The sequence below is a fragment of the Podarcis erhardii genome (genome assembly GCF_964252035.2).
Source record: "Podarcis erhardii genome assembly, chromosome: 3".
In the NCBI taxonomy this organism is placed as follows: Eukaryota; Metazoa; Chordata; class Lepidosauria; order Squamata; family Lacertidae; genus Podarcis; species Podarcis erhardii.
In genome coordinates, this window is record NC_138507.1 from 43,098,270 (window position 1) to 43,125,509 (window position 27,240).

General features: G+C 40.5%; 2 protein-coding genes and 1 long non-coding RNA gene across 3 annotated transcripts in view; 2 read left to right on the forward strand and 1 right to left on the reverse strand.

Annotated features, from left to right (window-relative positions):
* Positions 1-27,240, forward strand: part of PM20D2 (peptidase M20 domain containing 2) — a 617,107-nt gene that overhangs the window by 160,295 nt on the left and 429,572 nt on the right. The window lies entirely within an intron of this gene.
* LOC309339389 lies at positions 188-4,329 on the reverse strand. Its single transcript, XR_014155284.1, has 2 exons — positions 3,256-4,329; positions 188-1,316 (listed from the first exon to the last, which is right to left on the reverse strand). It is a non-coding gene; the product is annotated as an uncharacterized lncRNA (long non-coding RNA).
* Positions 2,705-23,283, forward strand: SPACA1 (sperm acrosome associated 1). The gene is made up of 7 exons (XM_081857399.1): positions 2,705-3,071; positions 5,825-5,881; positions 10,752-10,853; positions 11,145-11,251; positions 13,575-13,710; positions 20,278-20,398; positions 22,774-23,283. The coding sequence occupies exons 1-7, from the start codon at positions 2,918-2,920 to the stop codon at positions 23,006-23,008; spliced, it is 912 nt and encodes a 303-aa protein (XP_081713525.1). The 5' UTR covers positions 2,705-2,917; the 3' UTR covers positions 23,009-23,283.

Here is a 27,240-nt window from a genome sequence, read left to right on the forward strand (position 1 = left end):
TTTTATTATCTACTTTGCCCTTGAAACTTTGCAGCATTTGCTTACTAGATCCTCAATCATATTATAGTTTTTTTGGAGTAAGTCCTATTGAACTCAGTAGAACTTACTTCTTAATAGACATGCAGACAATTACACTGTTAGAAGACATAGGTTTAAAAATGCACATTGGCAGAAAGATGAAATACAATTTTATATGCAAAAAATCATTTATTTGAAAAAATTATAAACCACAATAAAAAGGCTTTCCAAGTGGCATACAAGTAAAATTATAGATAGAACAATAAATTAAATTACAATAAAATGCATTAAACATTAGCACAAATGTATTTTATTCTGTTATGACTTCCCTGCAATTTACCATGCTAATAATAAATTTCAGCAAGACCCTTCAATCTAAGGTTGTGACTCTAAGTACATTTATTTGAAAAATTTCCACTGAAAAGAGCATGAAATTACAGGATTGAATACATCTAAAGCTGCAATCTTATGCACATTTACAGCAAACCAAGCCAGTCCCACTTAGCACAGTGGAACTTACCTCGGAATACACATGTAGATAGTTGTGCAATTAGTGCATTTATATAGCTTTTTCCATTGTGCATTAACTTCAAATACATCATTACATTAAACCTTACAACAGCTACCAGGATAGGCATGTAGTATGAGCCCTTTTCTAACACGGAAGGTTAACGCCAATGAATAAGATCTTGTCTTAACAGATAAGTTCATACCTAAGAACTGGACTCAAAAGGTTCCAGTACCCCATTTCAGTAGTCTGCAAGAGCTCATACCACAATAGACCAATTGTATCCAAGACACCATCACAATTTGTGACTTTCATGAAGAGTCCAGTTTCCCACTTAGATGCATTTATAGTCTCCAGCTAATTATTTGACCACCTCAATGAGTTTCCCCCCAATATGCCATAATCATTACTTTCCTCATTTCCTGGAGGAAAAACGTGTTCAGTTTTCAGAGGTGTTTGAGACAGGGAGTTTTGCTTGCCTTTGTGTGGGAGAAATTACTGGCAGGAAATTAAGCTAAATGAATTAGTTTTGCCCTCTATAGAGAGGTCTGTAATGTTTCCCATCTTGTCTCAATCCAGCTTTCTGTCAATGTCCACTCCTTTGTACTCAGAAACCTTTATACTGGTTGACATTTAACTATTCCAGAGGATGATAGCTGTTGTGGCTACTGAAGGAGATAATAATTGAAAAGAGACAGATTTTTTGATAGCTGAAGATTATTTGTTGCCATTGCTTTAAGAGTACCAGCACAAAAACCTTTGATTACAGCTCCCAAATTCAAAGGGGAATCTATGAAGAGATAGGATAAAGATGTCATATTGAACATTATCCACACTATTAAATGGATTCCTTATTTCACCAAAATGGCCAAAATCTCCCCCAGCAAGAATGGCACAGAATACCAGATATACAGTACTTATTAAAATATATAGACTATTTTATCCTAAGGACTCAAGAGTACCTAATATCTATACTTAGTAATAGCTCTTCCTACTTCCTGCCAGAGGCATCTATATTTGTTCTACTGTCAGATGGAGAGACCACAAACACTTCAGAAAGAAAACTCAGAATGCAAGTGTTGACAAAGTTAACATGACTACAAGTTATGAATGCCCTGCAGAGGTCAGTTAGCTGTTCATGTGGAACACCGCATTGCAATTAGTCAAAAAAGGATTCGTAGTGGTGTGAAAGAATCATGCCAACAATGCAGTGATCCATCCATACATGAATGGGTTTAGAAATTCTGGGGCACCCAGAGGCCTCATAACAGCCACAATGGGTGGGTCAGCTCAAAGACCTGATGAGATTTCAGATGCCGAGTAGAAGCTAACTGAGCAAAACTCAGTAATCAAGACAACCAGCACTTTTGTTATACAGTGGTACCTCGGGTGAAGTACTTAATTCGTTCTGGAGGTCCGTTCTTAACCTGAAGCACCACTTTAGCTAATGGGGCCTCCTGCTGCTGCTGCGCCGCCGGAGCACAAGTTCTGTTCTCATCCTGAAGCAAAGTTCTTAACCCGAGGTACTATTTCTGGGTTAGAGGAGTCTGTAACCTGAAGCGTATGTAACTCGAGGTACCACTGTATTCCAAAATGCTAAACAAAAGCCTATGGTTGCATTTCTATACAGTTACCACTTAACTCAAAGGAATTTACTCTGAGTGGGCATGTATAGGACTAAGCTATAAATCCAGAACTGTTAAAAACCAATACAGGATATGCAAGTGGAGAGACCCAGGTTTTGTTTTGACTTGTCTGCTGGCTGTTTATGTGCAATTCTTGCGAAGTGCTTCTCAGGGAGAAAACACTTGAACAACACCTCCAGAGACACTGTAGATTAGATACCACTTCCTTGGCTGTCAATCCTCCTGTGCTATGGAAAAGCACAAGGTTCTTACAGGCATTGTTAGTGTGTTATCTGAAAATCGTGAGGACAGTTCAGGAGTCTGTTTTAGAAAAGGTGGGGGGATCAACCCGTGGTGGTTGTGAGGGTGCGAAGTTTGAGTTTCTGAGATCCGTAAAGACGCAAAGCACATTTTCTGAAGACTTCCATAGATGGAGAGGAACCTACACGGAGAGAAGCTCTTTGTGCGGATGGGCGCAGGGGGCAGGCCCCAAATACTTTCATATAGGGAGAAGGCGCTGCCCCCGTGTGTGCATGTGTGTGTGTGTGTGGAGGGGAACTTTCTAGTTTCGGGGTGGGAGAAGGAAGAGAAGCAGGATCGGGGCGAGCGGCCTCCTCCTTCCTCGCCCCCCGCGTCTTCCCAGCGCCGCGTGCCGCTCGAACGCTGAGCAAGGCCTCATTGTGACGCCTCAATGGTTGCCCCTTTGCGAGCGCCTCCGCGCGGCGGGCTCGGCTGAGGGCAAAGGCCGCGGCGGGCGCTGCAGAAAATGGGGTTCTGCAAGGCCGAGGGCACGGGGAAGCTCGTCCTCCGGGTGGGCCTGTTCCTGACGCTGCTGGCCAGCGAGCCCGCGGGCGCCTTCAACGACACCATCTCGGTCGACGTGGCCTTGTCGGAGCCGCTGCTGCATCTGGAGGAATCGGGTGAGCGGCGAGCGGCTCACCCACGTCGGGAGCCTGCCGAGCCCGCGGAGGGCGGCCTGCAGAGAGGCGCCCTTTCCCACCAGCGAGAGCCTCCCTCGGCTCTGTTCGAAGCCCAGTCGGCGGCTGCGAAGGGCCGCCTTTGCACCTCCGCCGTCTTCCTTGTGCAAATGGGCCTCTGGCTAACCTGCGCGAGGCAATTTTCCAGGCGAAAACGCACCCCTAAGGCAACAGCCCCGCGGCGAGGCTGCTGCTGCTGCTTTTAGCTGCTGCCTCCTCCTCCTCCTCCTCCTCCTCTCTTTTCCCCGGGCCAAGTTCCAGCCTCAGAGGCTCCCCGGCGCTTCCTTTTCGCTCGCTGCGTTGCCCGGCTGCTGCTCTTTGCAGCTCCCGGCAAGTTCCTTCCCATTTCCCCCCTTGAGAAGCTAGAACGATGTCAGGTCAAAGAGAAGGTGTTTCGCGTGTGGAGCCAGCTGTTTGCCAGGCTGAGTGAGAGTCGCGGGTTTTTTGTCTTTTGAAAAGTCAATGCTTAATCATCCCTTACTGGGATGCGAGAGCCACGTGCCGTCTTTTATGTCACGAATTGGATGCGATGTCAGTGCGATAGCGTTGTGCAAGGACTTGCTTTGAAGCCCAAAAGTGGACCATCCCTGCAAGACTGACAGTGTACATATTGCTCCTGGTCCATTCTGAGAACACGATGCTGGACTAGATGGGCCATTCGCCTGATCCAGGAGGCTCTTATTACCTTTTTAACTCTCCGATGATGATTGTTCATGTGTAAAAATTTTTACATAACTTTTTCCCCCACTAGATGTTAGGCTGCAGTTCTATACACACTTACCCGGAAGTCTGTGCCATTAAACATAATAGGATTTACTTCTGAGTAAACATGCGTAGGCTTGTACAGTGGAACCTCGGTTTTAGAACATCTCCGTTGACAAACAGTTCGGTTTTCGAATGCTGTAAACCTGGGAATAAATGCTTTGGTTTTCAAACACGCCTCAGAAGTTGAACATGCAATGTGGCTTCCGCTGTGTGCAAGATCCTGAAGCCTAGTTGCCAGCTATTGAGTTTCAGTTTTTGAACATTTCAGAACTTGAACAGACTTCTGGAATTGATTATGTTCGAAAACCGAGGTACCACTGTATTATTATAACCTAGCTTTGATTTAGCAAGCTGAAAGGTAAGGCATCCTGCAGTATAATAATGATCTCTACTACATATTTACAATGTGATTCACCAGTCACTGAAATAAATTTAATGTTGTGCTTTTCTTTTTTAAAAAAATACATTTTTATTAAGATTTTTTAAACATAAATGCAAATATAATAAACAATGTAACATATATCATAACATAATTTCTTAACTTCTTTGGACTCCCTCACGTCTTCCGCTCCCACTTGCATCATTGTCAATTCTTGTCCGCAATTTATCATCTTGTTTACATTCTTATGTCCCGTTCATTTAGAATATAATCTAATAGTTCTCCCAAAGGTTTATGATTTTTCCTCAATCTCACTTATCATCCTAATTGCATCTAATTTAGTGGTGGTCAATTATTTATGATCTAGCCTCCATCTTAACATTCAACCAAATTACAATGCTTTTTTAAATAAATCTTAAATTTCTTCCAATCTTCTTCAACCTTCTCTTCTCCCAGGTCTCGGATTCTGCCGGCCATCTCGGCTAGTTCCATATAGTCTATCAGTTGCATCTGCCACTCTTCCAGTGTGGGTAGATCTTGAGTTTTCCAGTACTTAGCGATGAGTATCCTTGCTGCCGTTGTTGCATACATAAAAAATGTTCGGTCCTTCTTTAACACCTTCTGGTCGACAATACCCAAAAGGAAGGCCTCTGGTTTCTTAGTGAAGGTATACTTAAATACCTTTTTCAGCTCATTATATATCATTTCTCAGAAGGCCTTCACTCTAGGGCAAGTCCACCAGAGGTGGAAGAATGTTCCATCATTTTCTTTACATTTCCAACATTTGTTATCAGACAAATGGTATATTTTGGCAAGTTTAACTGGGGTCATGTACCATCTATATATCATTTTCATTACATTTTCCTTCAAAGCATTACATGCAGTGAAGTTCAGCCCGTTGGTCCACAACCTTTCCCAGTCCTCAAACATGATATTATGCCCTATGTCCTGTGCCCACTTTATCATAGCCGATTTAACCATTTCATCTTGTGTATTCCATTTTAACAGCAAGTTATACATTCTTGAAATTACCTTAGTCTTAGGTTCTAACAGTTCTGTTTCCAATTTCTAATGTTGTGCTTTTCAATTTCCCTACTCGACTATATTAAAAGAATAAATTACACCCTATTTCTCAAAATCAGTTAATATTTAAATAATGAGATGTGTCCAGCTTGATTTGTTTTAGTATAATTTATTGCTCCAGAAATCCTGGTTTCTTTCCCATTGCTCCACTGAATGAGAAAATGTTATGCTTCAGGTGAAAAGCACTGGGGAAGAATTTCATGACTACAGGTGGGTGAGAGTCACCTCATGAACCCTGTCAATGGAAGTCTTGCAGAAGGGCTTCGGCTTGCACAATGGGGCTTCCCCCCTCCTGCCCCGTCATTCTTACTGCACCTGCCAAAATGTGCTTTGAGGGGGTTAGGAGAACCTCTAGAATATCACAGGGGGGAAGGGATCTTTCCACCTCTCAAGCTGACATGCTTGTGCAGACAGAACGTTTGCAATAGCATAATGTTGAATTTCACCCTATATTTTGCTTCTTTTTCAGAAGCAAATCTGACACAACCCAAGGAAGTAGAATTTGGAGAATGCACGGTTACATGTGGTAAGCAGAAAAGCAGATGGATAAAACATAGTATAATTGGGTGGGTTTTGGTTTTTTAAAAAACTTTTTAGGAACAGTATACTAACATTAGCTGTTGAACCATTGTAATTTGCATGCCCTCGTTCACCTTCCATTGATTTCAGTTGTTGATAACTATAATTAACAAAAACAATCCAGTTGATTGTCATTATAAATTTAGGTCAGAACTGTTGTTTTATTAATTTCACAGCCTGCAGGCTCTTTTTTAAAAAAACCAGCTCCTTTTGTTTATTGGCTCATGGAGCTGCCTTCACCAGAGTAACAATTTTCTTTATTTGTGAACATCTGCGAAACGTTCAGAAGCTGAAAGACCTCCTGATGCATTTCACAGATGTCTTCCCACATACAAGATTTCCAATCCAAAGCAAATGGCTTCTCTGCAATAGTGTATGCTGTATTCATCATACAGCTTATTAGTTGTGCTAAAGGTAACTGAGGTCTCAAAAATGAGTGGAAAGAGTGATCTCCAATAGGGTAACCATTTTCTAGTCGCATATGCCTGTGTTCATGCATAGCAAATAAAAATAGGATAGTCGTTGCATCTCTTACAATGGCTCCGTTTCTCAGGTAGTTCGCAAGAGAAACAAATGTTCATAAACCTGATGGTTATGCCTTTGTTGTCAGAAAGGAAATGTTTACTGCCCCCATCAGTGCAGCATATTTTTGTTATTTTGTGCCGGTAAACATTTTTTTATATTATTCTTATGTTCTTTGTTCCAGTTAATACTTTTTTTTAGCACAGTTTGCATCCCTTCCCTATTCAAAATTTCAAAAATTTGCAGAATGCTCTCCATTCTGGCAATATTTCCATACTTTAATGTACCCACTCCATATATTCACAGGGTTCTTTTAATTATAAATGTAACATTTAAAAAAGAAATATGAACAGTTGGTGTTATAATGAAAGAGTTGCATTCACTGATTGTGTCACACTCATTTAGAGTGTTTTTTATTTTATTTTAAGGTAGCCACATCTATAATTTGGTCTATAGCAGAGAGGCTACATTGCTGTCCATTGCCCCAAATCTCAGCAAATCCATGTTTCTTTAATACTTCCCTCTCCTGAAATGTGTAGAAGCCTCTGTTTCATTGCTTTTCCCAGGATATATTTATGGTAATTGTGCAAATTCACAATATCCTTTTGATAATTGTTAGAATTCAGTGTTACCCATGTGCTCCTAGCTTTTTCCACTTCCTTTTAAAAAAATATAAATGTTTTATACTATGCTGTTGTTTATATTTTATACAGTATCTTCAAGCACTTTGTACTTGTTGTCTTGCTTTTCTTCATAACAATCTTGTCAGATAGATTTGTGCAATTCCCATTTTTACCTGATCAGGAAAGCAACATGATCAGCTTGAATTACAACTCGTGTCTCCCTGATGAAATCCCAAAATCTGGGCTCATCCATACTGATGTCTAATTTGGGTAATAAGCTTCCCGTACAACATTAATTATTCATTGTCCATGTGACATTCTCTACCAAATCCCACACCATACCAGGGATGCTTCAAAAAGAAGAAGGAGTGAAAAAATCCAGATTTATGGTAGGAAAGGTGGAGGAGAATGTCCTAAAGACAACAGAGAATTAATGGAAGTACATTATCTACAGTAAAGAACAATATGAACTAGCCCTCCATTCAGCTCAACTTAACTTTTACTTTTTCTTATTCATTATTTCATCTTTTTTACTATGTAGCTGCAAGTTGAACCATTTTTTAATTATCTTCCAGCCATCAATTGTTCTAAATCCTTTTGGCTATGCTTTCTTTCTTCTCAATTTAGCACCTTAACTTAATTGAATTAACATAGTTCTTCATTAACTTCTTCCTTATTATTGATAAAGCTGTCAGATTAGATGTGGTCTAATGCCACTTAACTACATGCCTCATTAAAGCCCCAACCCCGCCCCCCCCCCCAAGGTTGACTTGTTAATACCATTTCACATCCAACCTTAATTGCAAATTACATTGCTAGTTTGAGGGAATTTGAATGAATATCTCAATGGCCATGTTCATTAAAGTCAATAAACCCAAATACCTTGTTTTTGATGGAGTGCTAAGCCAAGGATCATGTCTTATATTTCTCCAGCACAAGTGAGGAGGAGCAAAGCTTGTGCATGGTAAGCCACAGTTAATGGCTTGTCATGATGTTCAGATGCGTCCAATGAGAAAATTAGCAGGACGGAGGTAAAAATACCCAACTTGCCAGGCAATAAAAGGAGAAAAAGTAACCAAATAGTGAAACACCAAAGGAACTTGAGATCTTCTGAAACAACCTTTTTAGGACTTGAAATTTAAATTTAGCCTACACAAAGGTTGTTGCCCCTGGCCCATATTTGCTTCATGCATCCATGGTTTCACTGCATGAACACAGAATCTGGCATCTCATATAAGATCTAGCCACCTAGAAAATTGATCTAAGTTTATTCCCTGCTCTCTACCCCCGAAGACAAAACCAGGAAAGAAGCTTAGCCAGGGCTATTTTCTCACTTTGAATGCACTTCTGTTATGGATTTGCATCTCGGTCGTGCAAGTATATCTGAAAATATTTTGTAAATATATGACAACTCCAAATTTATTATTCAGGTAGCTGCAGTTAAGGCAACTTTCCTATTGCATTGGCATAGCGTGGGGGGGGGGGCACAAGGGCGGTTGCCTCAAGTGCAAAATTCTTCAGGGTGCAAAATTTCAACACCCAGTGCTGCCTTAATACAGCTGCACCCGTCGCTGGGCTCCATTGAAAACGGCTTCTCCATGCAAACCAGGAAATGACCTCTCCAGACAACAGTACAACTCTTCTTTTCTTATCTCTGTGAATATGATCTCCTGGGTGATGTAAATACTGTTAGGTAGTTGAATGTGCATGCGCTTCCCTCCTACTCACCCCGCCTTGCTGCCTGCCCTGGCAATACACACTACAACACTGCCCTGTGGTGTCAGTTACAGAGGCTTTTCACAATTTGAGCTAAGAGGCAGAAAGTCCTCCCTAGTCAAAGTCTAGTGCTCCTAGTCCCACCATGCTTTACTCCAAAACTGATGAAGCCATCTTTCTGCAATCACAATTCAATCCCTAGGATTGTACTGTTACCCAGAAGTTTGTATCTTCCTGTTTTCAAGGGAATTTGGATAGTGGAAGTAGAAGGAATCATTAACACCTGGGAGATTGGAGTTGGGGTTAAGAGTGATTGGTGGCCCAATAAAAGGAGACTGTCAACTCTCTCTCTCTCTCTCTCTCTCTCTCTCTCTCTCTCTCTCTCTCTCTCTCTCACACACACACACACACACACACACAGTCTGTCCATTTGTCCATCCCTGTTTCAGGACTAAAAGAGAAGGTGTGTCCATTGTTTTCCTTTGTTATAGGTATCTCCAGTATCACCCATTATACACCCGTTATGTGAGTTTTTCAAAAATCTCTCTCCAGAACAAGAAAAATGTCTTTAATAAAAATGTCAGTTCATTGCTATATACACCTCTGTTTTCTTAACCTTTGAAATGAGAAATTCTCAGCAGCTTAGCATGATTCTCGTTTTGCAACATTTCCAGTAAGTGTTGTTCGTTCCGTCTGCCACTTGAGGTAATGTTACATGTCATATAAGAAATATTACAAAATATATCAGGTTTTCTAAGCATTTAGGGATGCAAAATACCTCACCACAAGGTTGTTGTTTTTCATATGCATAGGTTGTATTCTGCTTAGGTCACAAAAGGTTTTTTTCCCATCTCCTCCATTCCTTATTCAATAAACAAAATATTTCTATAACGGCTGGCAATCTATTCTGTATTTACTGGGACTAAACATACTATTCTTTCCTCCCTCGCATGCCATGCCATTTGAATGAGCTGGGTACACAGTGTTTGGCAGAAGGAAAAAAGAGAAAAGCAAAGAAACACAGCACTTGTGTTGAATATGTTTGTGTTTTTGAAAATAACATGAAGTTCCCAAGTGAAATGTTGATGTCTGAGATCTGCAATTCTTATCTAATCTTAATTACATATAGGTAGTTCTTTTCCCTGTAGGCTGCAACCCTCCACACACTCACTAGGAAGTAAGTGCCCTTTAATTCAGTGGGATTTCTTCCTGAATAAACCTGATAGGTGGAAGTTATGCAGTGCAATCTCTTTTATTATCATTAAAAAACTTGGATAATTTAAAACTGCTTAAAATGGAAGATATCATTAACATGTGGCTACAGTAACAATCAGAATTGAGCTCGCCTCAGAAAGCTTTGATTATGTTGATGAATCCACCAGTTAAAGCTAGCACCAAGGTGAGATCAATGTGACATCAGATTTCCTTAATTTGCAAGAGTACTTACCCTCCTTCCTGAGAAGCCCAAATCCTGCAAGGTATTCAGCACTGTAATTTTCCATTGGTATCCATAAGAGTTAAGGATGCTCAGCACCTGATCGGAATGAGCTCATCAGAGCAAAAATGCTCCAAGCACCAGATGGTTGAGGCTTTGAAAGGCCAGGTTCACAGAGGCTGCAAGCTAGCGTTGATATTTAAATTTTAATTAACTTGTTTGTTTTTAGCAATGCATTAAAATGAAAGCGCATATAAAATTCAACTGAAAGGAGAAAGTTTTTACCTTGTGGAATGGATGGGTTACCATCATCTAAGTACACAATAGTCTCAGGCACAAAAGGGTGGTATCTTCTAAATTTTGGTTATAAAGAAGACAACTGCTTTTCTGAAGGCTTTTGACAGAGACCAGAGTGTTTTGATTTTAGAAGGTGAACTTAAAGGAGTATCCACCACAGAGAAAGAGAAAGAAACCAAAACACAAACAGACATGTAATGCTACCTTTTTCATCTTGATCAAAGGTATTGGCATTCGAGAAGTTATATTAACCAATGGATGCCCTGGAGGTGAAACTAAGTGTATTGTTCGTGTTGAAGAGTGCAGAGGACCAGCAGATTGTGGATGTGAGTAATGATGTAATGATACAGTTATTCCCAGTTAGCTTCTGTGAATATTTATGCATCATTTCCAAAATGCCAAACATTTATTCTGAGGTGGTTTAAAAGTGTCTTGTCCTGTATCGCTTCTTAGTTAATAGCAGGTTTAAACATAAAAGCCAGTAACATGCAATTTATAATGATTAAATGATAATTCCTCTAACCACAGTCTGTTAGTGGAGTTGTTTGTAGTATTTTGAGGTGTACAATAATGTTTAAGTATTGGTACAAAGTGACTTTTAAAACTATGTTCTGCAGGGGGTAAACCAATTTCTGAAAGTCTTGCTAGTGTGAAGATACCGTGTATTTTTGTACCTCCAGAAAATCGATTTCAATATATTTGGAAAATGTTGATTCCGGACCAGGTAAGTAATCTAGTTCCATCCTGTGCAATGTATACTGAACTGATTTTATTTCTAATGATTCCACATAAACTTAGGCTTCCTAGAGTGTATTTATTTGCGTATAATATTGTAGATTCATAGATGCTAGAATTTAATTAAGGTTTGGGGGTGTCAAAGCTAATTTATTTGGAGGAAATAGCCAGAGCCAGAGCCTAGTGTGTATTTTCAGGCATTGCAAGGCATGTGATAGACCCACCGATAAGCTGGTTCCTGGGACATTCCTATTGGACATTGTAATCCTAGTCCAATCAGCAAATGTTAATGAAGTCAGGCAAACTTTTTTTGTGAGGTGACCATCTTTAGCTATAAGGTGTTCAAAGGAAATAGGTGTTAGAAAGGGAATTTATGGAGTCTTCCTCTGTAGATAAACAGAGCTTAATTTAGGGAATGGGTTGGCAGTGATGTAACCAGGAAGCAGAGAGGGGCAGCTAAGCTGATATGTGCCCTGCAGAGCAGGAGAGGCTGCAGAGGAAGGATGCTAATTCTACTATGGAATAAGCTGGCATGTTTTAGAGTTCTGCTGCGAGCCCCTTCATTGAAGCTTCAGGTTGTGTATATGTGTAAATAAACCATATATCATAAAGAAGTGTATCTGAAGAAGTGTGCATGCACACGAAAGCTCATACCAAGAACTGACTTAGTTGGTCTTTAAGGTGCTACTGGAAGGAATTTGTTTTGTTTTCATATATCATAAAGACACTGTAGCCTCTGTTGTGCCTCATTGCCAAAAGAGAAACAAACCCTGGTTTAGTGCCAAGACCCCTGGAATCTTGTGCACTGTTCATTAGAGACTGAGGTGGCGTGGAACAATATTAAGAGTTACTGGATCTCAACTTATGCCAGTGACTCTTGCATGACCACGTGTTATTTTTTTTCTTCCACACTTGTATACCAATGTAAACATACATCCAAAAGACACATTGGTATCTTTAATCTGGAGTTGTAGTACGAAAGAACAGCAGCTCCTGAAAAAGGGAATGAGATGACAAGTCAGGGTCTAGAGTACTTGAATACATGATTTAAAGCAAAGATAGTCAAATAAGTGTGTTGTGCATTTAGAGGACAGCAGAAATGATTATCTTAAAGCTGTAGGGTAGGCAAGGATGAGAGAAGATTGAGTGAGGAAAAAAAGTATGTCAGAGGTATGGCAAGTTCTATACGTATAAGCTATTGCCACATAAGGAAATGGGAGGGAATAGAGTCCAAGCAAAATGAGAAAACAGTCCAAAATCTAAATTGCACATTTCCTGAAGTGGAATGAGTAGCTTCTTGGAAAGTTAAGTAAAAGAGAGAAGAGACTGAGTTGAAGATATGAGAGTAAAGCACCTCTCTCAAGGTGGGGTGTGGGTGGGCGCACTCTCAGCAGTCTGCCATAAATGAGGCCATTGTTGTCTTATTCACAAACCCAGGTATCAGTAGTGGGTGATGTGGTGTGGCAGCAGTGCTCACCTGACCTTCTGGCAGCTCAGTCACTCCTGCTTAGTAAGAGATATCCAGAAGAGCAAACATGAACACACACAAACACAGTGACAGCATAACTGGCTCTTTTGCAATACGTGGCAAGTTACACCATATGCATCCATATACCCTCAAAATTTGTCATCTAATTTAGAGGAGATAATGCATGATACACAAGTGTGTATCAAAAGGTGTGTGACAAACCAAAACTTAATTTTTACTTTGTTGTACTCCTCATCTAGGCAGCACTCTTTCCCTCCACCTTCCTTGGTCCCATTCCCCAAGGAGATGAAACTCTCCCAGTGTACAAACACCTCTCCATATACCCACACTTCTATTGCACTACTTCCTCCATGCTGGAAATGGATAAAATGGTCCTTCCTTAATCAAATTCTGAGCCTTAACTACTCCCAGAACAGGGCATGGAAGGGGAGAGGGCATGGCAAGTTACAAGAAAGCCATTGCTTTCTGACATTTCCTATAACAATCTGCTTATCACGTCATCATGCAATTCCTTCCTTAATTTAAAACAATATTGATGAAAGAGGCTTTCCATTTAATTGGTCCCACACAGATTTTGTGTTTTTCAGAGAAGAATTAAAAATTGTCCAAAATTTATGGGTCACCCAACATTGCCTATCCACTGAAGAACTGAAGGGGAAAATAAAAAGTTGGGAATTTCTGATAGTTTATGGCTTAGGATATATCATGAGGGATCACTGAAGCACCAAGAAAGAAAGAACACCCCACCCCCAATTGTCACATAGTACATTCTTTGTTATGAGATAATCCAACTTTGTCTTTTTTGTCACCTTTGAATTGATAGCAATCACTCATTCTTCCTAATGATTCAGCTATTCTGGAGGTACACAGAGATACCCACCCCGTTGCGTTTGAGTGCGATACAATAGAAAACGATGAATTGATTGCATCTGTAAAATATACAGTGTACACAACAGCTGGTAAGTTCATGGAAGTTCATAAATATTTAGTCAGACGTTGCTTGCGTTAAATTAATCTTTATGAGAAGATCTTCACTCTCCACTTGTAGTTTGCAAACTACAAATGGAGCAATCCGGTAAACGTGATGTTTCTTGTACTCTGCAGGAAGCGGAGGCTGGAGGGAATAGTGTCTATGGTGCAGACTCCATTAAAATGACTGGGCAATGTGCTCACTGCCAACACTTGATGCACTGCACCCATATCAAGCAGACTGTTTTGGAAATGCAGTGTTTTAATTGAAAAACATATATGCTGATTTATTTTAAAACTTCCTTATCTGTTAATTTGTTACTGTACTGCATTAATCTGCATATCTTTTGTGCTTTCCCCCCTCACTGATTTCAAAAGACAGAAAGATCAGGCAGTTTAACAGAAGCAGCTGTTGACACCTTGTTCAATTCTCACCAGGCCCTCTGTTGTAATCTTTCAATGCCGCAGAGTAAGGATTTAACTGATGTACTTCTTGCAGCTGTCATCTTGAATTTTACCACTCAGAGTAGATATCAGTTCCAGAGCTTCAAAGAAGCCCATCAGCATGAGAATATCATAATTTCCCCTCATTTCTCCCACAAGAGTTCTCTTCCCTGTGCTATTGCAGTTAAAATACCCATGTCACTGGGTTGAGGCAGCAGTGGTTATAGGGGTTCCTGAAAAGGGGTTCTCTTAAAATCACCATCTTATCAACATGAAAATGATTGGTATGTGTGTCTGTTTGCAAGAAAGACATGGCTATGCGGAACACAAATCTCCTTACGAGAACACACCCATAACTGAACTTTGTGAAATGGAAAATGGCCTTCAGACCGGTAAACAAAAACTAAAAAGACTCACTACGGGATTAGATATATGTGATTGTATTGTTGCTAAAGGGATAACTTTTCTGTGGAAGCTATGCTATATGATGTCATTGTTGTTTTTATTCTGGTTTTAGGATTGTATTTTTTTAAAATATTGTTTACATTTGTAGGGCCTGTTCCATTTGCTGGTCTTTTGTTTACCCCTTGTTTGCTAATTGTAAAAATGTGTTTTTTAAAGTAAATAGCTAAAATTCAGGGCGGCCCAACTTTTCATACCAAGTGGGCTGAAAGAGTACGTTGACATGGAACCTGCGGACTGCACAATACCTTCTCCCGTGTGTGTGTGTGTGTGTGTGTGTGTGTGTGTGCTATGCAAAAATCACAATGTGGGAAAAACCATGAAGCCAGCCAATGCTTCTCTCGATTCCTGCAGCTCCTGTTAATTCTGCTGGCTCAGCTCTCCCCTGCCTCCTAGAGGAGGCAGCAAATCACAAGAGCAGGCGTCAGCAAAAATCACGACGCAGGAAAAACCGTGAAGCCAGCCAATGCCTCTACATAGCTCCATCCTTATTTCAGACTTCATGATATATTGGTATATCACAATGCTTAACTGGTGCTATATTGTGATGTTGCAAACCAGATATCGCCCAGCCCTAATAGGTATTTTGAAGTTATGTAGGACGTTTTTTTCTTCAGTCCTTGACAACATTAGTTTAAAGGATCCAGTAGCAAATGGCATAATTTAAGTATTTGACAGAATGGACTAAATTTACTTTTAAAAATGAGAGAAATTACGCAGTTCCCTATTTTGATGCAGTGTTGTCTTGTGTCTTGTGCTTTGTGTTCTTTGTTTCTTTTCCTTGGTTGACTGTCCTTTGAATTTGTGCCAATGCATAGCTGTACCTTCGAGACCCATGCTGGATCTCTGAACCACAGAATCTGTAAGGAGCAAGCAGTTGCTAAGGCCTGACTCTCAAGAGTATCCACCTGAAGGAAAAAGCATCCTGTAATTCCTCTTAATTAAGGCTACCTCCATGTCAAAGCATAAACCGAAAGGGCAAACATAGGTGAATAATTACTGGAACTAGAGTGGGATGGGAAATATTTCTCATGGATGTTTCTCCTTCTAAAGCCTACAGGTTCCAATATATATTTTCTTCTCCATTTGATTGAAATGAAGATCAAGGCTTTCCCTATACTCTGATAAAAAGAAATCGGAATGGAATATCAACATACATTGGCTGAAATTGGTTACTATAAATTCTCAAATTCATGTTGATGGACATTAGGGATAAAACAAGGAATTATTTCCCCTGTTACTATCAGGTGCTATTAGATAAACTGGTTGCTGTTAAGAAAGACTGTATAATGGGCTACTTTTATCAATGGTCTGAGCCAGTAGGTCTTTGCTTATCTTCTTGTTACTGAGTAACTCATGAATCCCAGAGACCAGTAAAAAGCATTATGTTTGGTCAGCTTCAAAATGCATTTAATCTGGGCTGCTGTGTCTTCATGGATAGAATGTCAGCCCTCAACTGGTGAGCTGTGTCTGTTGGCTTCTTCTGATCCTTGCTCACATATTCCTGTCCTGAGCATTTGCATTGATGCGTCAGCTTGTGAAGCTAGTGCACATCCCTGATGGTGTGTGTCATTTTTCATGACACTTCAGTGGTGTTGCCATTGGTACAGCCCCATCCTAAACATTTGTGTGTCTGCCAAAGCAACATACATATGCATGCATATACACCCCTACAGCAATGATTGCTGAGAGCCATCATCTCTTGAAATGAAGAGTTGGGAGGTGGAGAAGAAAACTGGATTATCAGAACAATCTGCTATCAGAACAGAGCTGCTTTGGGCTCTGTTCTGTTGCTAATGGTTCTTCATACCATTAGGACCCCTATAATGACATTAGCTTGGAAACTGAATCTAGGCTCAATTGTACACTCTGCAAATAGAATCTCCTTTCGGAGGAAAGAAGGCAGGAATTAATTCAAGTGATGACATCTTGCATTAAAAATTGAGGACTTCTTAAAAAAAAAAAAGAACTATAGGAGGGATCATACCACTTTTTTCTCAGGTAGTGTGTAAATGATATAATGTTGTGCCTGGTGGGAAATTTTCCTATAAGAGATTATAACTGTGTTCTTGCTCAAAATGTGTGTTGCAGCAATTTTTAGTGTAGTTTTGGAGACAACAGGGAGATGAGTGGATAGGTGTGTCAAAAGAGCAGGAAGAATCTACATGAACAATTGCTCCAGTTTCTAAGAGGGGTGTGTGTGTGTTAGGATAAAGCTGGCATAAACCAAGAGCTATCCATAAGAAGTATTTTGCACAGGATGATTTGTTTCTCATTAATGCTCTATTAATTCCTCATCATTGGTGAGGTTCTCTGTTTGGTTTTCAGCAGAGACCTAGGCTCATAGGTCCTGGTTCTTCTCAGCAGAAATTGGAAACCCCGCCCTCCATGTCTTTTCAACTTCTTCTGGCTATTGCAAAGAAAATCACCGTAATTGTTAATGGTATTCTGCATCAGGCAACCTTTCTACGGTTGCTCTGTTCCATATTCCAGCCTATTTTGGGCCTTAGCTTACTTCTGACAAAACCAGTGACATAAGGCAGTTTATTCATGTTTTCTGATAATAGTTCTGTGTGGGAGGGAGTGTGTTGTAAGTGAAGGGGGTTATTCTCCTCTTGCCATGGGAAGAGACAGCCAGACATGATCCAGAGCGTGCTCCTTGTGCCATCACCCGTGTGAGTGTGTGTTGGCAACAACAGGGGAGGAGGTGGAGGCAGCAGCTGGCCAGTGTTCAGAAAGGACAGCGTCACCCACATGAACGTGATATCCAGTTGGCTGTGCAGAGGCAATTTTTGTAGAGTAGCTTTCATTCAGGTCATTTCCTGCGCAGGCAGGGGCTATGACATTGCAGCACGTTGCCCTGTGAAGTGCAAGCAACTTACTCAGAATGATGCTCAAGAAACAGCATGTTCTCAGTAAACTGCTCCAAGAAGATAGGAAGAGAAGGGCCAAAGCACATGTTAAATTAGCTACCTACCTGCATCTTTAAGTCTGGAGGGCCAGGGGTGGCCCTCTTGGCCACCTCCTATTATTCCAGTTCACCTTTAGCCCCTTACACTTCCAGTTTGTGTGTGTGTCTCCTACACTTCCATGGCAACCTTATTCTTATGCAAGTCAGCACCTAGTTAAGGACAAAGGCTAATATAACCCCTCCTCCCCATGCTAGCATTCTGGTTTTTAAGAAACTTAAAAGCACAAATATATATATACAGAGAGAGAGAGAGAGAGAGAGGGAGAGAGAGAGACCTATTGTAACATGTAGTTTGGCCCTAAGATCATCTTGCCTCTGAATAATGTGACACATCAAAATGTGTTTGGCAAGCCATATTGTTCTATATTTTCTGTTTTGAGCACATTGTTGTGTTGCCGCCTCCCCCTTTCTGTCTCATTTTCCTTGTGGGGCTGCAGCCGCCTCCTTTTCTATTCAGGATGGAGTTAACACACTAAAATTGAGCTTATATAGAAAACATTGGTTTGTTTCCAGTAATGCCGTCTTTCCCATGCTATCTCTCCTCTAAAGATAAAAGAATTCTAATGATTTTGGAACAAAAAGTCTGTCTTGGCATTCTGTTCCTTTTAACAGACCTGACGTCATTTGCACATGGGGGGAGTTTACTTTGAACTGTGAGAATGCAGTATTGTGAACTAGGTAGTGTTGCAAACTAGGTCATCTTGCTTGCTGGATTATTCCACGGTATTTACAGTAGTGTTTAGAAGCAGGAATTCATTATGCTACATTCTGTACTAGCAGACATTTCCTGCCTCCTGCCAGAATCTCAAGCCTTTGGAGGCCTTAAGAAAAGGATTTAGGAGAATCTCTGTGTAATATTGTATGGTTATAAATCCTAGTTCAGAAACAGAAAGGATTGTGTTCTGCTAGGACACTCGATTGTTTGTAGCAGCTCAGAAAATATATACTACAGGTGAACACTATTTCATTTGATACCTTGGTGCAGGGAGGTATTCTCACAATGAATTTTAAAATTAAGTTTTATTTGTGAGATGCATTTAAAATATTGAGAGGCAGGGTAAAAATCCACCAAACAAACAGCATGTTCAGAAGAAGTTAAATGCAGCAACCTTCTGCCTAACTGCTCACCTGGTTGCCAGACAGCAAGGAATTCCCTGCAAGTGGGTGAGGTTGCCTCCATGCTACCTGCTGAATGAGCATTAAGCCTGATTTGTTTGCAGAGAGATTAGACAGGGCCTGCTATTTAACGAGCATTCATTCTGATCTGTTGGTGGGGAAGTTACACTACAGTTGCACCAAGCAAGTGTTGTCCCACAATTCCTGGCGCATTTCCCTATCGCTTTCCTTTATTGCAAGGGGTCTGCTGAGGAGGGGGCTTGCAGGAGGCTGGCAGAGGGATAGGTCACCCTGTCTCTTCCTCTGCATTTCCATGCTGGTCCCAATGCAGGGGACAATGTATTCCTTCTCTGCCACCCTGTTTAGTCTTTGTGCTGGCCATGGTGGAAGGGAAGCCCCTTCCTCTGCAGCTTGCATGGAAACACAGTGCCACCCCTCCAGCGCTAGCTCACTTGGCAGAAGGCAATTCCCTGCCCCCCTCCCTGAAAGGAAATGCAGGATACTAGGGTTATATCAGGCTAGTAACAAAAAAAATTAAATAAGAGTGCACGGTAATAATATTTGTGGGCTTGTTTGCATGGTTATGGTGCAGCCGTCCTGGAGCTATCACTTAAAAATAAAAACAGAACAGCAATCCATAAAAGCAAAGTAAGCTGTGCATAGGAAACTAGGTCTGTCCTGAGAAGGCTAGAGTGCAACTGCTCACGCTTTCTGCATGCGTGTAGTTAGGCGAGCATCAACCACAGGAAAGCTTTACCTGTGATTTTTTAAAAAAATGCCTTATTCTTTGCCACATTTCTTTCCACCCCATGGTGACCAAGAGTGATATGTATGACAACACTGTGGTGCTGGTTTTTAATTCACCTTCCACCAAACCAGGGCAGCTCCACTAGTAGGTGAAAATAATCATTGCTAGGTATGATGTCTGAAAGCTTCCTTGGCTGATTTATCTGGTTTCAGGAACTAAGTCATCAGCTGGTAGATACCACTTTTTCCAAGGGTTGCTTTACTCAGAGGCATTATTTGGACCTACCCCTTTAAATCTTACTGTTTCAATCTGCGGCTAAATTTTATTACTTCTGATGATCAACATTTTATTTACATAAGCTATCTTAACCTTACACTCATTAGCATGTTATATAAGAGCATTTTAAAGGTCTACTGCAATATACTGTGTCTCTTTTGTAAATAGAAGTGATGTTCTAAGTTCTTGTGCTTATTTACTTGTTTAGTTCCTCCATATGTCGGTTCTTTAAAATTTCTGCTGCTGTGCTCTTAATCTTTCCTGGGGTGTCGCACTCTTTCAAACTGTGCACAGGGATGGTAGTGACATAACAGTTTTGCTTAAGGTTATAGTGCATAATGGTCTGCCTTGTGATGCCTGCCTTTTAAAAGATGCACCTTTTGTACAATTTAGAATTGCTTTCTTACGTCACAGAAAAACTTAGTGGAGATTTCTATAAAACATAACAAAGCATCTTTAAAAAGAACCCTTTTTTATTTTCATCCTTTTCAAAATTCTGTTTACCAACATTTCCATAATAACAGTTTTGCCTTTCTTTAGAATTAGAAACAAGAAGGTTGAAGAAGCCAAATACAGATATAGTTTTGGTGTTTGTCCTCATAACTGGAGTTATTGTTTGTGTTGGCGTGGTCTTTGCAATAATCTTCATCATCCTTAACTGGTAGGTAAACAGTGTTGAACTGAAACAGACTTTGCAGTTGGGTAACAACGAACAGTTACATTATGGCTGCAACAAGCAACATACCTTTTAAAGCAAATTACATGACCCAAAGAATCCTGGGAGATGTAGTTTGTTAAGGGGTGCTGGGAATTGTAGTTCTGTGCAGGGCAAACCACTGTTCCCAGGATTCTTTGGGATTCTTTGTGCTTTCAGTTTATGGCATTTATGTTGCAGAAGCCAAGTACAGTACTGGTCAGGAGATTGTATATGATGATGTAAGAACTCCAGAAGTTATATGCAGTACAGTACAAATATTTTGTGGAAAAGGAGGGTACCAGGGCAGACATACACTCTGGCAATGAGGCGTGAAAGCAGGCTTTCTAACGGTGCCAACTACAAGCATCTCCATACTTTAGGTGGGAAGACAAGAACAATCCACACATAGTTGCTTGTTGCAAAATGACATTCGTAGAAAGAGGTGCCCCACTCAAGAATCTGTCTCCCAGAGCAATTGTTTTATGTAACTTCTTTTATAAGGCTGGCCAGGGGCTTCTAGATGCAGGTAAAGGTAATGGGTAAAGGGACCCCTGACCATTAGGTCCAGTCGTGACCGACTCTGGGGTTGCGGCGCTCCTTTCGCTTTATTGGCCGAGGGAGCCAGCGTACAGCTTCCAGGTCATGTGGCCAGCATGACTAAGCCACTTCTGGTGAACCAAAGCAGTGCATGGAAACGCCGTTTACCTTCCCGCCAGAGTGGTACCTATTTATCTACTTGCACTTTGACGTGCTTTTGAACTGCTAGGTTGGCAAGAGCAGGGACCGCGCAACGGGAGCTCACCCTGTCGTGGGGATTCGAACTGCCGACCTACTAATCGGCAAGTCCTAGGCTCTGTAGTTTAACCCACAGTGCCAACTACGTCCCTTCTAGATGCAGTTATGAATCTGGTTTAGCTGGTAACAAACAGTAAAGAATAGGTGAACCTGCAAAACTAGCAAAGGCATTACGAACAAAACAAAACCCTGAGGAGACCTTTAAAGGGGAAGAGGAACTGTTCCAGATACAGGAAGCATCATGGCAGATTGCAAGCAGAAAAATGGAAGAAATGAATAAAGGAAGCTGCTGGTGGGGAAATTGGCTCATGAGGCATGGAAAGGGTGAGAAGTAGTAAAGGAAAGTTTTGTTTCTGCACATCACCCTAGAATGTTCAGTTCACCATGAGTTCACGAAAACATTGTATTCTGACCTGTTCTTAATGCATAGTTGATCACATCTACGGAACGTGATTGTTATGTCCTTTTAAGTTTTGCATTATCAATCATTAGTAATTGTTTAGGTCTTGTTATATTAATCACTAGTTATAATTTAATTAGGAGGTTTTCATGCCTGTCTAGTTTTGTGTTCCCTTTCCCAGCCTTTAGTCTATTGGTGATTAATGCCTATATGCAATCCTTTGCTTTGTACTTGTGTTAACCAATCAGCAATAAGCACATATGTGGCAATGCTGTAATATTCAATAAAAGGGACTCCCTGAGACATGCTCGGGAGATGCCTCCCATATGACACCCACCACTCGTCTGTCGTTTATTTCAACCCAACAAAGTAGAATAGGAGGAAACGAGAGAAGAGAGCATTAGAAGTGGAGAGGTCAAGAGTTTAAATGCCAGTACTGTACATAGAGTGACATTCGAAGAATGGTTGAAAAGCATTGCTTTCATTTTAATGTGATAAGGTTTGTGCTATAGTATGCTGTCTGTTTGGCTGAAGACTGAAAATGGCTCAGTCTTAGGTGGACCAATTGTCCGATCCAGGGCTTGTCCCCACTTCTTCTTGTCCTACTGCTTGCAACCCCTGCTCATCAAAAACCACTATTTAGTGCTCAGTCAGAGCAAACAGCTATTTAGGTTTTCTCCAGATTGATGTTTGCTCTGATTTAGCACTAAAAAGTGGGGTTTTCCTGGGAAAGGAGCAGGGTGAGGGGGAAACCACTCAGACCCACGCATGGGACAAGTGTGGATGAGCCCTTGGTATAAGGCAGCGTCATCTGTTCCATTGCTCATAATGCATACACTCCTCTGGTGAACAAGGTTTAGAGGTAGAACCGTTTTCTGACCAGAAGTCAAGAACAGGGCAGAAGAAAAGCTTGTGTACGCCATTGGAAGTGATGCAACCCTTAACCATAGCTGTCAATTTTTCCCTTATCTTGCGAGGAATCCTATTCAGAATTCCTTTAAAAAAGGAAAACGTTGACAGCTATGCCCTTAACCTTTATTCAAGACTTTAAAAAAAGTATTTTCTGTCTCTAGCCTGCTTTTTTAAAAATGACACAGAGACAGGTGGCGTTTGTCTTACGATCTGGTTGCGGCTTATCTCGTAGGGCTGCTGTCAAAATGTTCTGGCAAACAAAAGTTTGGCGAAGCAGAGAGGAGCCAAGCTCAAGTTCATTGAGGACGTCATCGGGACAGTTCACCGCAGTAGACCAGATGTCGCAACTAGACAACAATGCAGGAGAACCGGTTTCTACTTACCAGGAGTGGACTGGACCAACAAGAGGCAGCGAAGGAGGAGGGGGAGGAGGAGAAGGAGGAGATGCAGACAAGGGGAATTACTAGAAAAGAGAGATTATTTTATAAAAGGGAGAGATTAAAGTATGCTCGATATATTAAGAGTACCAGGTCTGAGAAGTGCTTTTTGCTGCTCTGATTAAGCTTGGTTGTGAACATTGAGACAGTAGTGGGAAACAGCATCAACCAGACTTAAGGACTGATTTCTGCTGTCAAGATTAGTCTGGTTCATCAGGAGTCTCTGCCTTTCTGTGCTGTTGAAAAGCCAAAGTGAGATGTTTTCGCATACCCAAACTCGCACAATAAAATACATTTGCACTCCAGTTCTTAATATCTATGCTGGTGTATGTGTCTGTGACATAGTTCATGCTTTGTGAGATGGTGATAGTGGAATTAGGCTAGAGCCCCAAACCCTGATCCACACTGGTAGAGGGGGTTAAGATCCAGAAGACGTCTCCACCTGCTGGTCTTGAAAGTATGGCGCAAGCAATGCTCTGAGATGGGGTCTCTGTGCTATGCCATCCTGGCTGGGGTGGGGAGCAGGGTTTCAGAGGGCTCCACCATTCCTTACTGCCCCCGTTGCTTCCTGGCCAGACTTAAGATCACTCTGTTATTGACTGATACTCCAATAAATTTCATGCTGGCACAGGTGCATGCAGACCGTAATCAAGCACAGGTCTTGGCACCTTTTAAGCCCATTAAAATCAATGGGTCTAAATTTCATATAGATTTACAATTTTCAGTTATACATTTTCCACAATAAAATATCCAATAAGATAGTACATTCATTGACTTCTCCTCCTCTACTTACTGTAGGTCAAGCATCCCCAAACTCAGCCCTCCAGCTGTTTTGGGACTACAGTTCCCATCATCCCTGACCACTGGTCCTGTTAGCTAGGGATGATGGGAGTTGTAGTCCCAAAACAGCTGGAGGGCCAAGTTTGGGGGTGCCTGCTGTAGGTTATACTGTTGAATTTACCTTAATCCTGCTAACTTTTTCACTTGTTTACAGTTATTTTCCAGATACTCCACAAATATTTTCCGTTCCTCTCTATGAATTCTTATCTTCTTGTTCTCTTATTCTGCTTTAGACCTGCTAACTGCATACCCCATCCTTTTAAGATGCCATTCCTCCTTTGGGACCTCTCCCACCCTCTATTTTTGGGCTAACAAAATCCGAGCTACTGTAGTTGAATACATACTTTTTTCTGGCCCCTGGGAACTTCTGTCTGCACTATTCCTAGAAGAAATGCCTCCATTTTGGGGGGGGGGGATGTTCTTTTAAACAATTTTTTCATCTCATTCTAAATCATTTCCCAATAATCCTTAACTATTCTTCATGTCCACCACATATGATAAAACGTTCCTTCTGCTTCTTTATATTTCCAACACATACCTAATTCAGATTTGTACATATTTGCTAATTCACTCGGCGTTGGGTACCATCTATATATCATTTTCATGTAATTTCCCTTCACAATGGGTCTAAATTTCAGTTGGAATACAGCACTGACGTTTATCAGCCTACACAAAGAACATTTCATATCATGTCACTTATCCTGTCATCAACCTTACTTTCCTGAAATGTTAAAACCTCAGGGAAGTCTGAGTACCATAACTTTAGTTACTGCAGAAGAGGGAGCAATGTTACACGTTTGCAAATTGAGACAAAAAGATTTGTGCTTGAAAATGACTGTGTAGGGGAAATAAACCTTGTATTCCCAATTTCCTTTAATAAATTCCCTTTTCTGGCAGCACATTTTTATAGATCAAGTTGAGCCCCATTTTGAATTCATGGCTGCAGAACTGTTAAATAGTAAAACTATATCACATATTTTCAGTTTTATAGAAAGCAAAACTTCCAGGGGGAGGGGGGGAGAGAATAGGCTGTTGAAAGTAGCAACCATTGACATTTAATGGGGACTCAGAGTAGCTCCAGCATTAACAGCTGTGCTGGAAATTTTATAAAAGAGTTTATGCCAAATACACAAAAGTATAGACAGAACTGGTTTTCAATAACCAGAAAGCTCATTATTAAACAATTGTTCATTTTTTAAAAAGGGAGCTCATCGAAGGAAAAACACATAAGTTTTATTTCCAAAGTTCAGATATTTGTGCAGATGTTCTAATTGCACCCCCTGCATCTCTTTAAAAGAGCTTATCAACATTTTTCATAATTGTATGTTTTTGGTTTCTTTTTAAAGAGAAAAAGAAAAGAAAAATGAACACTAACCATTACTTCTCACAGAACTCTGCATTTAAAACTGGCAACTATTTGAATCACTGAGATGGGCAATGCTTTATTGTGTTATTGAGGAAAAGCATCCTAAAATCTAAAGAGAAAATGTAGATAAGAAAACAGCCCAGAATACAATGGTGGCAGCGCTGTCTGCTGCTCCATTAGTCAAGGCCAAAGCTTTTTATTTCACTTGCTGTTCAATGTCAATGCAATTTTCTATAATATTTTATCTTGTTAAATGTTTGTAGCTGAAGGAGAACTGTACACTAAAAATAATAATTAAAATGGCAAATATACAAATAATGAATCCATTTTGTACAAATTTCCAGATATTAATAGGCTGCTGAACTTTGCATTTGCAAACTCTGACAAATGTACAGAAGGTCATCGTAACTTTTGAAAAGGGAAATGAAGGACGGGGGTGGGGGGGCTGATGGGGCTTGTAGCCCAAAATATCTAAAGGGCCCAAGATTGTAGAAGGGTGTTTTATTCCAACACACACACCCCTCCACAAAAAAATACTTTAATAGAAATAGCATTTGTTTTGTTTTGCTTTTTAAGAACTGCTAATGATTCAAAAGCACAAAACACCCCTCAGGTTCTTGTTGGGAAATCCCACAGTTTGTAAATGTGTGTATATGGATGATTATACACCACCTGATGGAAACACACATAGAACACACCTTATCTTTTTTCTTATTATAATACTTATAAATATACTTCACCTATACAGATACCAGGGCAGGTAAAACATATTTTTTGTGTGTTTTTTTAACAAACCATATACGTGCTAGGCCAAGGGTGCTTTACTGTTTTGATCCAATTCTGACAGAATAAAGCACTTGAACAATGAAGCCAGTGCCTTATGTCTATAGCATGCTCCTATGGGAAAACCCCAGTTTAGCCATTCTCCATTTCCAGTGTCAATTAAACAATGATACTTACCAGGATCAGGGCCAGACATATCGTGAGGCAGGGTGAGGCTGCCATCCCAGCAGCTCATAAGGGAACCAATTAAGTTGTTTGTTTGTTTGTTTATAATACAACAGGTGCTTGTGGGATTTTTACCTCACCTTGACCCAAGATGCTATTCATTTTGACCGAAGACGGGGGTAACCTCAGGCAACAAAATATCTTGGGCTAGCCCAACTGCAGCCTACCTGCCCTTGGACCTGCATTGACCCACCTGTGTAATCTTATTTGGATTGACATAATCTTACTGGGGCTGACAAGGTTTTAAGGGCAACTGTGCAGACCTTGTGGTCTGTATAACTGCCTTCCAGATAAGGATATAATCTTTCCAATTGTGAATTACAGACCCCATCCGAACTTGCACATATCAGTGTAGATTCTTGATCATTCCCTGTTTCTTGGGAGGGAGGAAGTGGGACGATCTTTTTGTAATTCACAGCTTGTCTGTATATGATCTCTCTTTCTCAGGAAATTGAGGAAATATTAAAATATTTTTAAGTTCATAATGTATGAGCCAGTTTCACTAAAAGTGTGATCTAATGGCATAAGTGATGGAAATAATTTTTTTCCTTGACAGTTTTTATGCATTCCTAGCTTAAAATGAAATCTTAATGATGAATCCGAAAGATTTTCATTATATTTTATTACTTCATTTAGTCAAAGACATTTAACAAAATACTAAGGAATAAACCAGGGGAGGGGTGTTCCCCTGTGGTGCCTTGTGCCATTGATTTCTTTCCAAAAAGACAGTTTTAAAAACCACATGCTCCATAAAATGAAGGAAAGTTACAGTTGAAAGCAGATCTCATTTTGTATTATTAGTGGTGATATTTTCTCCAGTGTGATTAAGATTCAGGGAGCATTTCCTTTGTAAATCAAGGAATAGTTTCAGCTAAATGTTTAATGAAATTTGCAGTATTCTGTGTTGCCTCTGCAATTAATTAGTGCTATGAATAATAGGAAGTCAGAATCTCACTTACTTAAAAATAAAATCTAGATTTCCAGAGTAACTGACAATTGTTGCATTTGCTTTTCTGTAATAGTGAAATTGTAGACATATCTCTTCAGA

Bases quoted from the DNA above. Each gene is read 5' to 3' on its own strand.
- SPACA1 (XM_081857399.1), top strand. From the start codon at position 2,918: ATGGGGTTCTGCAAGGCCGAGGGCACGGGGAAGCTCGTCCTCCGGGTG. The intron at 5,882-10,751 runs GTAAGCAGAAAA...TCTTGATCAAAG, and splicing joins AGAATGCACGGTTACATGTG to GTATTGGCATTCGAGAAGTT. The intron at 10,854-11,144 runs GTGAGTAATGAT...TATGTTCTGCAG, and splicing joins AGGACCAGCAGATTGTGGAT to GGGGTAAACCAATTTCTGAA.